This window comes from Hemicordylus capensis, chromosome 6, assembly GCF_027244095.1.
Source record: "Hemicordylus capensis ecotype Gifberg chromosome 6, rHemCap1.1.pri, whole genome shotgun sequence".
NCBI lineage: Eukaryota > Metazoa > Chordata > Lepidosauria > Squamata > Cordylidae > Hemicordylus > Hemicordylus capensis.
Window position 1 is genome coordinate 7,016,407 of NC_069662.1, and position 13,030 is coordinate 7,029,436.

Consider the following 13,030-nt stretch of genomic DNA (forward strand, 5'->3'; position numbering starts at 1 on the left):
TACCCAGAATGTTGGGGGGCAATATGCTAAATCATTGTAAACCGCTTAGAGAGCTTCGGCTATAGAGCGGTATATAAATGTAAGTGCTATTGCTATTGCTATTGCTAAATACCTCCTCCACATTATTATCCGGCTCCTAAGTTTATGTTCCTAATATGAATTTGTTGCGTTTATGCACATCCACCCTTTGTGCCAAGGCACATAAGGCCATTTGGATTTTTTTAATACTACAACAGCAACAACAATAGAAATGTTACTAAGAATCAAAAGAATTGCCATGTTTCTGGGCAAGGCTGGTCTCTGCAGGAGTTGATAATGTGAGTTCCTCTGGCCTAGGATCCCCTCCATACCCTTCCATCAGTGTATTCAGGTCTTAAGCAGCCAGAGTGGGCCACTTCAGCATCTCCTCTGGACTGGGCTCTCCTCTACATCCTTTCTGTGGGACATCCAGGACTTAAGCAGGCCCAGAAGGCCAGGCTTAAAAGTTCTCTCAAGCCAGGGATTGCCTCTCAGGACCTGATGTTATGTATTCCTCTCCCCTACTTAGTTTAATAAAGTTGTGGCCTGTTAAATGACAATTACTGCCTGTCTCTTTCTTTCCCTCCTGTCTTGAAAGTCGTACATTTTGAAAGGTGTCAACATAGCATCTGGGCATACATAGAATATGTCCCTCCCATTTCAGCCACAGGCTCCAGCTTCATGGTAGCAGTGTCTTGCTGTACTCTCTACAAAGTAGGAGGAGAGGACTTGTTGGCATGTTGATTTTGAATATTCTATGAGGTCCCATTTTTCAATTTGTTTGTTTGTTTGTTTGAAGATTTAATATACTGCCCACTCCACAGACTCAGGGCAGTGTACAAGGCAAGAACAGCATACGAGATTTAGAGAGGGGGAGGGAGGGAGAGTTTTAAAGGGCAAACACCTGGCAGAAAAGAAATGTCTTCAATAAGATTTTAAAGGCTGAAAGTGAGGAGGCAGTCCGAATATGGGGGGAGAGAGAATTCCAAAGTGAAGGGCCTGCAACAGAGAAAGCCCAAAAGAAGGGCAACCTGAGAAGATCTCACAGGATGGGACAGAACTGGCTGGGAGAGGCAGTGCTGAAGGTAAGCAGGACCTGCTTACCATGTCCTGTGAGTTGCTCTGTATAATGCCGGAATTCTGCCAGCACAATCTGTCAGCACTGTATGGGGTGAGGACGATGTGATTATTCCCTTCCATTTGTGGAACCCATTTGGGGATTGTTCCATTATTTCATCCACCAGTTTCTTTTTAAATAACAATATATTGTTTCTTACCCACATATATATTGGAGGGGGGACTTGGGCGAGGGGTGGTATGACCGTAGGATAGGGACAGAGCAAGAGCTTTGTATACAATATACAGGTAGTTCCAGATTTATAATATGAGGTGCCAAAATCAGGGCCATATTTCCCATGAAGGCAAGGAGCAAGTTTAACCAAAGTAGGCATGTTTAATGGTAAGAATGGGGGTTCAGTTCCTGCATGTTTTGTAACAGTCTGCATTTTTTCTCCCTCTGATTCCTATGGAAAACCTGACAAGTTGGATATTTCCACCTATATTTATTATTTATTTATTTATTATTAAAACTTTTATACCGCCCTTCCAAAAGGCTCAGGATGTATCCAATCTGCTCCAATGGTCTGGCTGTCTGGAGGGGACATCTTACTAAATCGAACAATTCTAGTGTCAGATGTAAATGTGTGGGATCTGATCTAACTTTTTCTGCTGTGCACAGGACTAGTTTGCTCATTGTTGACTTCCCAAACTTTTCTACACTTTGTCCTCCTAAAGAGCAGCAGAGGAGGAAATATAAGCATGTTTGCCACCAATGCTGTCACTCTGGGGCAGAACTTTGCAGAGGCAATTATCTCCCTCTACAATTATCAGAATTACATCATTTATTTTCTTGGCCATTATCCAGCGACTTTCTGGACGATTGTAGAAAAAATCAGGGGCAAATCTGAAAGTGCTGATAAAATCCTTTGTTTGTGCCACAGAGAACTGGGTTGAGTCTCAAGATCCAGGCAGGGCTTTGTCAGTCTGAATGCTGTTGGTCTTCCCTTCTCTTGTATGGTCTTGGCTACAAATCATTGCACTTTGGTTGTGGTTGAAGGCTCATTTTTTAAGAAAGGCAAGACTGATTCAGCTCTTTAGGAAGTAAAGGCAGAACTGTCATTTGGTTCCAGTGGGCTGATGTCAGCAATAAGACTACAGATGGGCAGGCAAGATGCTAGCACTGAGAGAAGCTTTGCTAGCAGGGTGTTGAAGGTACTACTGTTGCTCTTTCTGCTGCTTCTCCTAGATTACAAAGTCAGTCCTCTCAAGTGTCCTGTAAGTGATGTCCTTCCTGTTCTACATGAATGGTATAAGCCGGGTGGTCTCATCATTGGTGGGATGACGTCTCACATCTATTATGTTACCAATGGATTTTCCTTCAAGGAATCCCCTAGCCAGGAACTAGAGTCTTATCTTCCAATGTAAGAAATTATCTTTCTCCAAAACTAGCAAACATCTTTCTGCCTTTACAGATGGGGTATATTGGTTACTTTAATTGTACTGAATTTCAATATAGCTAACTGTAGATTTTAAAGATTATGATGACGTATTCAGGTGACCAAAATTTTTCATCGAAACATAAGTCGATCCAACTATTTTGATGGAACAAAACCTGAAATTTTTCGAGTGTTTCAGCCATAGGGAAAAAAGGGAAAGCTCAAAACAGGTTTTTGTTCCCCATGGGTAGCATGGCCCGTTTTGAGTTGAAATGTTCTGCACATCCTACAAAGAATTCAAAAACTGATTTCAGTAAAAACTGATAAGGAGGTGGGAATGTGCAATGGGTTTTGCTTTGTTTTTTAAAGGAAGAAATTAAAATCATATGTGATAATTCTGACTTGGACTAAAATTGAAGATTGAGAATATATATATATATGCCTTGCTAGTGGAAAGACTGGTTATATGTTGGTTCTCTAACCCAAGTTAGAAATGGAACTTGTTATTGGCTTTAATTGTACTGAGCCACCTGTAGAGTTTAAAGCATTTAGTAACTGCTTAAATATACCCATCTGAGAAATTTGGAGTGGGGGAGGGAAGACCTGTGCAAAAATCATCTCTTCAAGAAATTGGAAGCTGGGGGGAAATCCTCTGAAACTGGGGAAATCACTAAAAGAAACATTCAGAATTCAAAACCCAGTGTCAGTGAAAACTGGGGAACAAGGGGGAAATGTGCAATGAGATTTTCTTAAACAAATCAACTAACTTAAATTATATTTGATAACTTTGACTTTGGCCAAAATGAAAGGGTTGAGAGAAAAATGTTGAAATTCCTGGTAAAAAAAATTGTATGTAGATAACCTGAAAATGAATACAAATTAGAGGACAGACACATTGTTCATGAGAGACCACATGAGTGGTAGCTAGTATTAAGAAAATCATGCCAAATTTAAATTCTTTTAAATAAATACTTTTCTGGATTCAGAATAAAATAATGTAGGGATTGGATAGTTGAGGAGTAAAGGTCATATTTTGTGCGTAGTATGTGTCTCAGGTTCCACTTCATTCTTATTTGCTTTGCACCTGATCCCTTTTCACAATCACCTGAACAGCTCCCTCTACATTTTTTGAGACCATTTTTATATCTTATATCCCCCATCAAATGAAAATGAAATTTCAGGATCTTTGCATGGAATCATTTCAAAAAGTGATTTTCTTTTTTGTACCAGAATTCTCCAGTATTGTCTGCATCGTTGTTGGTCATGCATCATAGTATTACTTTGCAAATTATCACATAACACTTTTCACAGCATAGTGACCAAATTCTACCAGCATCTCTTGTCCTTGGCATTCACTGTAAATGAGATCAACGAGAATCCTGAGATCTTGCCCAATACAACACTTGGATTTCATATCTATGACACGTACAATGATGTGAAATTGACCTATCGCAATGTTTTAGACCTGCTCTTCAAATCTCGTAGATTTGTCGCCAACTACAGATGTGACAGCCAGAAAAATCTCATCTCTCTCATTGGGGGGCTTGGGTCTGATAACTCCTACTACATGGCAGACATCTTCAGTCTTTACAAGATTCCACAGGTAAGATCTGTGCATGGAGGATATAGTTTTCATCAATTTCATATTTAATTTATTCTTCCCAGAGAAAATTTGAGCTTCAAGAAAAGGGAGGGATGTGATTGAGAAGTGTGACTCTCTGGGGAAAAAAGCCTTGCTCTTTGAGAAACAAAATCAAAAAGGGAGAACATTTTCAGATAGCTGAGAAAAAGGAAGTACAGACCACTCCTTTAAGAAAAGTATTTACCCAGAAACTGCATTATACTTCCAAGTTTCAGCAAGAAAGTGTTCATGGTGTTGACACTTTTAAAGTTATTCACATCTGGAAATCTAAACCAGTTTTTTCCCCTCACTAAAGGTTCAGTGATAAAGGAAGCCAGTTAAATAGTTGTGCAGTCAGATACTCCTCTTAACCTAACTTTAAGATACCTGTCTGTTTCCTTTTAGCTTTCATATGGATCATTTGCCCAAGAAGTGAGTGATTCAACCCAAGCATCCTCCTTTTACCGCACTGTCCCAAATGAAAGCCATCAATATAGGCCAATTATCCAGTTACTACAGCATTTTGGGTGGATGTGGATTGGGCTCCTTGCTGCAGATGATGGCAGTGGAGATCGCTTCTTGCGGAACCTGGAGCCCTTGCTTTCTGAGGGCGGCATCTGCTCAGCATTCACAGAGAGAATCCCACACCATGGCCATTTCCCTGACAGCAATGAACTTAAAACCATGGGTGAAAATATTCACCAGTATCTTCTGAATGAGAAAGTTAAAATAATTGTTATCTATGGTGAAACATCAGTTGTTATGTGGCTGGTTATGTTATTTGCTACAGAGGAGTTTGACTATAAAGGAAACACAGCTAGTAGGAAGGTGTGGATTACAACAGCCCAGATAGAATTTCTAATGACGGTTATTATAAGAGGTTGGGATTTTGAAATATTTGAAGGTGCCATTTCCTTTGCAATACATACAAATGAACCTTCTGGATTCCAGGCATATCTTCAGAGCATCCGATGTTCTTGGACACAAAGAGATCGCTTTATCAAAGACTTTTGTGAACATGCTTTTGGCTGCACATTTCCCACTCCCAGTACATCTACAGAGAATGATGAAAAATGTACTTTGGAAGAGAAGCTGGAGAGCCTCCCTGGGTGTATTTTTGAAATGAACATGTCTGGACACAGCTATGGTATCCATAATGCTGTCTTATCTGTTGCACATGCTTTGCATAAAATGTACTCATCTAGATCCAATCATAGAGCAAAGGTGAGGCATGAAATGCTTGAACCAGAAGTTGTCCAGCCTTGGCAGGTAAGGTCTCCAGCAAGAAATATATTGTTTTGCATGAATACATTTGTATCTGTTGAAGCAAAATAGGAAACAAACCTTGAGCAATAACTGTTGTGCATGTGATAGATAGATAGATAGATAGATAGATAGATAGATAGATAGATAGATAGATAGATATAGGGGTTGGAGGGGCTCACATTTCCGCTATGGTTAGAACCTGAAGCAAAGGAAACTGCAAAATTCAGTCCTCAAGAACTGCACAAAGCCTGCATTGTGTGATTGGGTGTTTGTTAGGTGAAATAATCATTGTGTGATTGGGTCTTTGTTAGGTGAAACTGAATAAAACTGTACCAATAATGAACTGTGTTTCTTTATCACATACAGAGATACCAATGTAACTCTATTTACATGCTTCAACTAAAGCAAAAATAATAATAATACTACAAGATTACCCCTCTGTTTCTTTTCTCATTCATTTAAATAGCTCCATGGATTTCTTCAAGGCAGCTCCTTTAACAACTCAGCTGGAGAAACTGTTTCTTTCAATGAGAACAGGGAAATGGTAACTGGATTTGATATACTCAATGTGCATTTTCCTCCAAATAGTTCCTTGAAAAAAGTGAAGGTTGGAAGTGTGGACTCTAGTGTTCTTGAAGGAAAACAATTTGTGATCGATGAGAAGAAAATTGTGTGGCACAGGCATTTTAACCAGGTGTGTGTGACGAAGGGAGAGGGGGAGGGGGAGAAGGTGACCTCTGCTGGGGTTGGAGTAGAAATGTCCTTTGCTGAAGTCGGTGAATATAGCTTTATTGGATGTGGCCTGCTGCAGAAGACCATCGGCTTATCTACTCCATCTGTCATGCTTACAGTGGTGAATTGGATTCCTCCAGGAGGCCCACAAATGAGACTTGAGCAATCGCCTTCTCCCATGGTTGTTCCTCAGCAAAAGGTATTCAGAGGCATTTCTGAATGCCTCTGAGTTTCATTGGCATGGATTCACACAATCATAATATCTTGGTTAACAATTTCATACCTAGATTCAAACACTAGTTTGGCCCTATTTGGGGAATAGTTGAAAAGATCCTCTAGGTCCTGAAGTCCTACCCAGAGCATCACCCAGCTTCCCATGGTTGCTGCACATTTCATGTTAAAAGGCTCATGTCATAATTGTGATGGCTGGTCGTTCTGTGACTGGCAGCCTAGATCACCCCCATTTCCTGATCAAGAAAGTGCCCAGCAGAGGTTACACTGTTTGCCTCTCTGGGGTGAGTGGCACTCAGGAAGGGATTTGCAGTGCACCTTGCATTCTCTACGTGTGTAGAGCATCTTTAAAAGGAGCATTTACAGTAAATGAGGCTTGTGAACTAGATCAATGTGACAGAGAATTTAATACATTAATTCTGCATTGTGTGTTGTAGTAATTTCTTCTCTCTGCCGTGAGTTCACTCTATTCCTTGCCACCATTAGGATCATATTTGGCCAGCTACATTATTCCTCCATGGGTGCTACATCTGGCATCCTTCTTTCTACATAAGATCTGAGAAGGGGAAAAGGAAAGGATTCCTAGAAGGAATCACATATATTCCCCTTGATCATCACCATATCCCACAGGTTTATTAGAAGATGAACAACCCTGCTAGTCATAAAAGTTGGAAAATCAACCATAGCTGTCAGGAAACCAAAATAATCTATCCATCTCTGAGGAGAGAGACCCAACATTTCACCTGGCCCCTCTGTAAGTTAGTACACAATGAGGCTCTTCTCACGATCCATGAGAAGAGCCTCTTGAGGGTTTGCGAGGAGAGGGGGCTAACTCTGCTCTCCCCACAGATGACTAGGGCAGGAGCCCTTGGCAGCTGGATCAGCCACCCACACGACTGCCGGCTCTGTTATGGAGCTGGTGGGGTCTGGGAGGATCGGCGGCCGTGCAGCTCCTGGAAGCTCCAGTATGTCCTGTGCAAGTGTGCAGGGCCGAGTGGAGAGAACCCTGAGCCAGGACGCTGCTTTTAAGCCTCTTGGTCGGGGGTCTACTCATGAGTTGCTGTGGCACACAACCGCACCGCAGCAACTCACGATTAGAAGAACCGGGTTTGCGGAGTGCTTGCAAAGTCTCCAGTCAACAGATGAAGAAAATATTAACGAAGGATAAGAGGAGATAACCTATCAGGCAAGAAGAAAGAGGAGGAAATAACTGCAGAAATGCTGGGGAAAGGGTGTAATCCAGAAATCACTCCTGGGGGAACTGAGTAAAAAAGAGGGTCCACACAAGTTAGATCAATAGTAGGAGAAGTAGGAGAGGAAAGGGTGTCAATGCAGAGTGAGTTGGCTGCTCGCCCAGAGGTAGCGTCAGAGGTGGCAATCAGCCCAAGGTTGTTTGCAGAGGGGGAAACAGCAGATAGGTCGGCTGCCGGCCCAGAAACGTTATCAAGAGGTTTGGTGGCCAGCCCTGGAGAAGTATCATAAACACATTTAGAGGTATGGGTAGGCACCTTAATATGATAGATGCCCCATAGCTTAAGAAAATAATGAAGTTTAAAGCAATAAAGTGGAATACAAGGAGAGTGAAAAGTCAATAACAACTTTTTAAATCCGGGAGCACTTGTAAGAGATTCCAACTCCAAAAGATCAAAAGACTTCCCCATCGTCGATAAAAAGCAGAGTTGAAAGAGAATTAAAGAAAAGACTGTAGATACTTAAGGACTGAAAATACAAAATAAGCTGCAAATAACCAGGAAAGGGAAAAGAAAAACAAAACAAAAACAAAAGAGAAACAAGTGTTTATAAAGAAAAAAGGAGAACATAGGAGGAGAGTAAAGAAACAAGAGGCTACTCAAGGAGCCATCTTGGAAAAAGAAGACCTCCTCTCTTTTGGCCTCTCCATGATTACCAGCTGGAAGTCAATTTCTCTCTCTCTCTCTCTCTCTGCCAGTGATTGTGTGGAACCATGGTAGGAAGAAAAGCCCCCAGGTTTTCCTCCTACCTTACTTCCACACAACCACAAATTGGGAGTGCGCGTGCACACACACACACACACCCCTCCCAAAACTAGGTAGAGCACACTTTTTGATTGTGTGAATGACTGGGCTATCCTGTTAAAGGTTGAGATTATTTTATTTTATTTTATTTTATTGCTTTCTGACAAATTGGCCGAGTCAGAAGGAGATAGGATTACTGATGTTTGAGGAAAGGGGGAAGTGGTCAACACACACACACACACACACACACACACACACACACACACACACCTCCCAAAACTGGGTAGAGCCCACTTTTCAATTGTGTGAATGACCTGGCCATCCGGTTAAAGGTTGAGATTATTTTATTTTATTTTATTTTATTTGCTTTCTGACAAAATGGGTAAGTCAGAAGGGGATGGGATTGCTGATTTTTGAGGAAAGGGGGAAGTGGTCAATCAGGCCGTTGAGGCTTGGCAGTCTCTGAATTACTTTAGGCATTGGCAAGTAGGAGCAGGAATCTGAATTCTGATCTGCTGCTCCAGGCTTGAGTGTGATCACACAAGCAGTATTGGAGAAAAGATGCTGTTGTCTGACCTTCTCTATGAGTTTGGTGCCCGTACTGCTCAGAGATGGATGAGTGGATCGTTAGACCTATTGCACCTGTCTGACTTACCAAGTCAAATGTGTGCCCCGTTCACCTCCATATAGTTGTATCATGTCTTTTTTTGTGTGTCAGTACAAACAGTTCCTCTAGCTCATGAGCATCTTAGGTGTACCACACCCTGCTGTTTATCAGGTCCTACTTTTCCAGCAATTTCTTCAGGATTTTCTATCACAGTCCTTCCTTTTATCTCTTTGTTCTGTCTCATTCTGGCCCTTTTTCAAAGATCTTGATCAGAAGGGCAGCAAGATAACAAATTTGGGGAGAGATTTAGGCCATATAATTACCCCAACAAAATTCACATCAATGCATCACCTTCCAAGATACACCTGGTCAGCTTGTTCCTAAATCCCCTCATTTTTATTGCTAGGTGCTGCCCCTTTCTGTGTGTACTGACTCCTGCCAGCCTGGGTTTCAGAAGAAAAAGAGGGAAAGGGAGAAATTCTGCTGCTATGAATGTGCTCCATGCCCTGAAGGGAAGATTTCAGCAGAGAAGGGTAGGTCAAGAGAAAGAGTCAACAACAAACATCCTTGTGCAAGAAAATGTGTGAACCCTGCTTTCTGTAACTGGTGGCACACCCTTGGAGAGCAATAATTGCAACTAAAAATACTGTTTCCACTCTGTGGCATTTGAGGGCTTCCTTGCATGAACAGCTCATTTCAGGTCCTCCCACAACATTTCAATAGTGGGTTCAGTTCATACATTTGAACAATAGTCATCAGATGAAAGAAATGCATGTATGTGGGGGCGGGGGGGGAGCTAGAGGTATCTCTATCAGGTGGTATATACATATGAGAGAGAGGGTGTGCAGGGTAAAAGAATCCCAAATGCTGTAACAGTTTTGTGGTTCTGTCATTGAGTCTCTGTAGGAATTCAGTGATTTTTGACACACTTTAATGGATATTGAGGCTGTCAACACAAGCCTGCAGAGCTGGGCTAAGGTAGCCCAGCCTGGTTTGGCACCCTCATGTGAACCGCCAGGTTCAAGGCCAATCCCAGTGGCTCCACAGCAGCAATACCACCTATGGATCCCCCCTCTTAAGTCAGGTTAAGGTAGTGAGCTCTCCCACAACATCATTGTACTGATGGGACCAGGACTCACAATCAGTGAGACCTGGTTTCTTCCAGTGCGCGGGGGGACAGTGGGCTAAGCCTGTTCTCCCCACACATGAGTGGGCAGGGAGCCCTGGGGGGCTGGATCAGCTGCCCACACGATTGTCGGCTCTGTGATGGAGCCAGCGGGGGCTGGGAAGCTCGGGGGCCCCCACACAGTGAGCGCACAGGGCATACTGGGGAGACCCCTGGAGCCGGAAGGTGGCTTTTTGCCTCCTTTCTGGGGGTCTACTCGCAAGTAGCCACACCGCGGAGCCACACTGCGGCTACTCATGACCAGATAGCCCGGGTTTGCAGAGCACTCACAGCCGAGCCTGGTGGTTCTCACGATTAGCAAAAATAGGGCTAGGCTCTCCTAGCCCGATTTTTGCTAATTGTGAGAATAGCCCCATGGTGTGTCATGTGATGCATTATAGGAGCTCCAGAGAGCAGGGTGTACCCCAAACCGCTGAATGAGCTTTAGCTGCTCATTTGCAGGGAGAGTGAGTGTAACCCTCCTCTCCAAGCAGTTGGCCCTGGAGCTCTTCTCACTAATCGTAAGAAGACCTCCATTATTTTATAGTTTTACATGGTGGTAGAGCTTGGATTCAGAAACTAGTGGTTCCAGTACGGTCCTCTGTTGCTGATACAACAAAATAAAACAAAGAAAGGAAATTCACACGAGTGAGAGAAACTGAGCTAAGGCAGCCCAGCCGGGTTCAGCTCACTCATGTGAATCACCGGGATCGGGCCTAATTCTGTCAGCTCCACAGTGGCAAACCCGCCCATGGAACCTCCTTCTTAAATGAGGTTAAGGGAACACGTGTTCCCTTACCCAATTTTTTTTTAATTGTGTGTCTGGCGCAGCTGCTCCATGGTTGCTTGGAGCAGGGAGTCTCCTAGTAATTCACCGCACACAAAAGAGTGCATTAGTGGCTCTCCGGGGGGTGGGGCATAAGTGCTATGTCTGCGGGGAGGGTCGGGAAAACTTGCCCCCAAGCAATGAAGGCAGCTAAAAGCAAAACACAGCAACCAAACAAGAAATAAAGTTTCTGCTAAGGCTTCTAAGAAAAGAGTAAGCAGGAGCTTAATGAGAGAAGGTGAAAATGGTGTTCATAAGTCCAACCCAATTTAATAGCACCAGTATGACTAGTTAAATCAGCAGTGAAGGCATTTTGGTAAATTGGCTTGAATACTCAAGTTCAAATGAGTAACTTGATGAACACTGACTTTCTTCCAGACATGCCTGAGTGTCTTGAATGCCCAGAAGATGAATATCCAAACAAGGAGAAAAATGGATGTATCCCCAGAGTGATAAACTTTCTGTCATATGAAGAACCTTTAGGGATCTGTTTAGCCTCAGTTGCTGTTTCTTTTTCCCTGATCACAGTCTTGGTGCTAGCAACTTTTATCAAGCACAAAGATACTCCCATAGTCAAAGCCAACAACCGGGATATCACCTACACTCTCCTGCTCTCCCTCCTCCTCTGCTTCCTCTCTTCTTTGCTATTTCTTGGGAAATGTACAAAAGTAACCTGCTTTGTCCGACAGTCTGCATTTGGCATCATCTTCTCACTAGCCATTTCGTGTGTGTTGGCCAAAACCATCACTGTGGTTGTAGCTTTCATGGCCACTAAACCAGGATCTAACATGAGGACATGGATGGGGAAAAGATTGGCCAACTCCATTGTTCTTTCCTGCACCCTTATTCAAACAAGCATTTGTGGAGTGTGGCTAGGGACATCACCACCATTCCCAGATCTGGACAAGCAATCTGTGACTGGAGAAATCATAGCAGAATGTAATGAAGGTTCCCCCATCATGTTTTATCTGGTCTTGGGCTACATGGGACTTCTGTCCATCATCAGCTTTACGGTGGCTTTCTTAGCTAGGAAGTTGCCTGACAGTTTTAATGAAGCCAAGTTCATCACCTTCAGTATGCTGATGTTTTGCAGTGTATGGTTGTCTTTTGTCCCAGCCTATCTGAGCACCAAAGGAAAATCCATGGTTGCTGTGGAGATCTTTTCCATCTTAGCGTCCAGTGCTGGGTTACTGGCTTGTATCTTTTCTCCTAAATGTTATATTATTTTGCTGAGACCTGACCTGAACAGCAGAGAACACCTAATAAAGAGGAGGGATTGAATCTGGTTTTCTTGTTGTTTATTATCTATGTGTGCTTGTTTCTTTCTGGTTTGTTTTCTTTTTTCTTTTTTTCTTTTTCATTTCTGCGGCTAAAAACATTTATGTTTCCTGAAGTTTTGCTTGTTTATCAGTTAGACATAGGAAGTGTGACTCTGTTGGACCGTTTGGACCGGCTTTCGATGCTATCAACCATAGTATCCTTCTGGAATGTCTGAGGGTGTTGGGGGTGGGAGGCACTATTTTACAGTGGTTCTTCTCCTATCTCTTGGACAGATTCCAGATGGTGTCAATTGGAGACTGTTGCTCTTCAAAATTTGAGCTTAAGTATGGTGTCCCTCAAGCTTCCATACTCTCTCCAATGCTTTTCCACATCTACATGAAACCGCTGGGAGAGATCATCAGGGGATTTGGAGCGGGATGTTATCAGTATGCTGGTGACACCCAGATCTATTTCTCCATGTCAGCTTCTTCGGGAGATGGCATATCTTCCCTGAATGCCTGCCTGGAGGCAGTAATGGGCTGGATGAGGGAGAATAAACTGAAGCTGAATCCAGCTAAGATGGAGGTACTTATTGTGTCCAGTCAGAACTCCAGAGATGATTTAGATCTACCTGTTCTAGGTGGGGGTCACGCTTCCCCAAAAGGAACAGGTTCACAGTCTAGGATTACTTCTGGATCCACACCTCTCTCTGGTTTCTCAGGCTGAAGCGGTGGCCAGGGGTGCTTTCTATCAGCTTTGGCTGATACATCAGATTCACCCATTTCTCGAGATCAATGACCACAAAACAGTGGTAC

The 13,030-nt window shown here is 43.0% G+C and overlaps 1 protein-coding gene across 1 annotated transcript; it reads left to right on the forward strand.

Moving 5' to 3' along the window:
* Window positions 1–1,467: 1,467 nt before the first annotated feature.
* On the forward strand, window positions 1,468–12,235 carry LOC128329609 (vomeronasal type-2 receptor 26-like). The gene is made up of 7 exons (XM_053261119.1): window positions 1,468–1,477; window positions 2,324–2,498; window positions 3,825–4,116; window positions 4,540–5,403; window positions 5,867–6,094; window positions 9,371–9,497; window positions 11,334–12,235. Exons 1-7 carry the CDS (start codon window positions 1,468–1,470, stop codon window positions 12,233–12,235), a joined length of 2,598 nt encoding a protein of 865 aa, XP_053117094.1.
* The last annotated feature ends 795 nt before the right edge of the window (window positions 12,236–13,030 follow it).

What these genes read in the sequence shown, in the direction of transcription:
- LOC128329609 (XM_053261119.1), top strand. An exon ending in AAGTTGTCCAGCCTTGGCAG is followed by an intron (nt 5,404 to 5,866) that starts GTAAGGTCTCCA and finishes TCATTTAAATAG; the next exon opens with CTCCATGGATTTCTTCAAGG. An exon ending in GGCACAGGCATTTTAACCAG is followed by an intron (nt 6,095 to 9,370) that starts GTGTGTGTGACG and finishes TTTTATTGCTAG; the next exon opens with GTGCTGCCCCTTTCTGTGTG.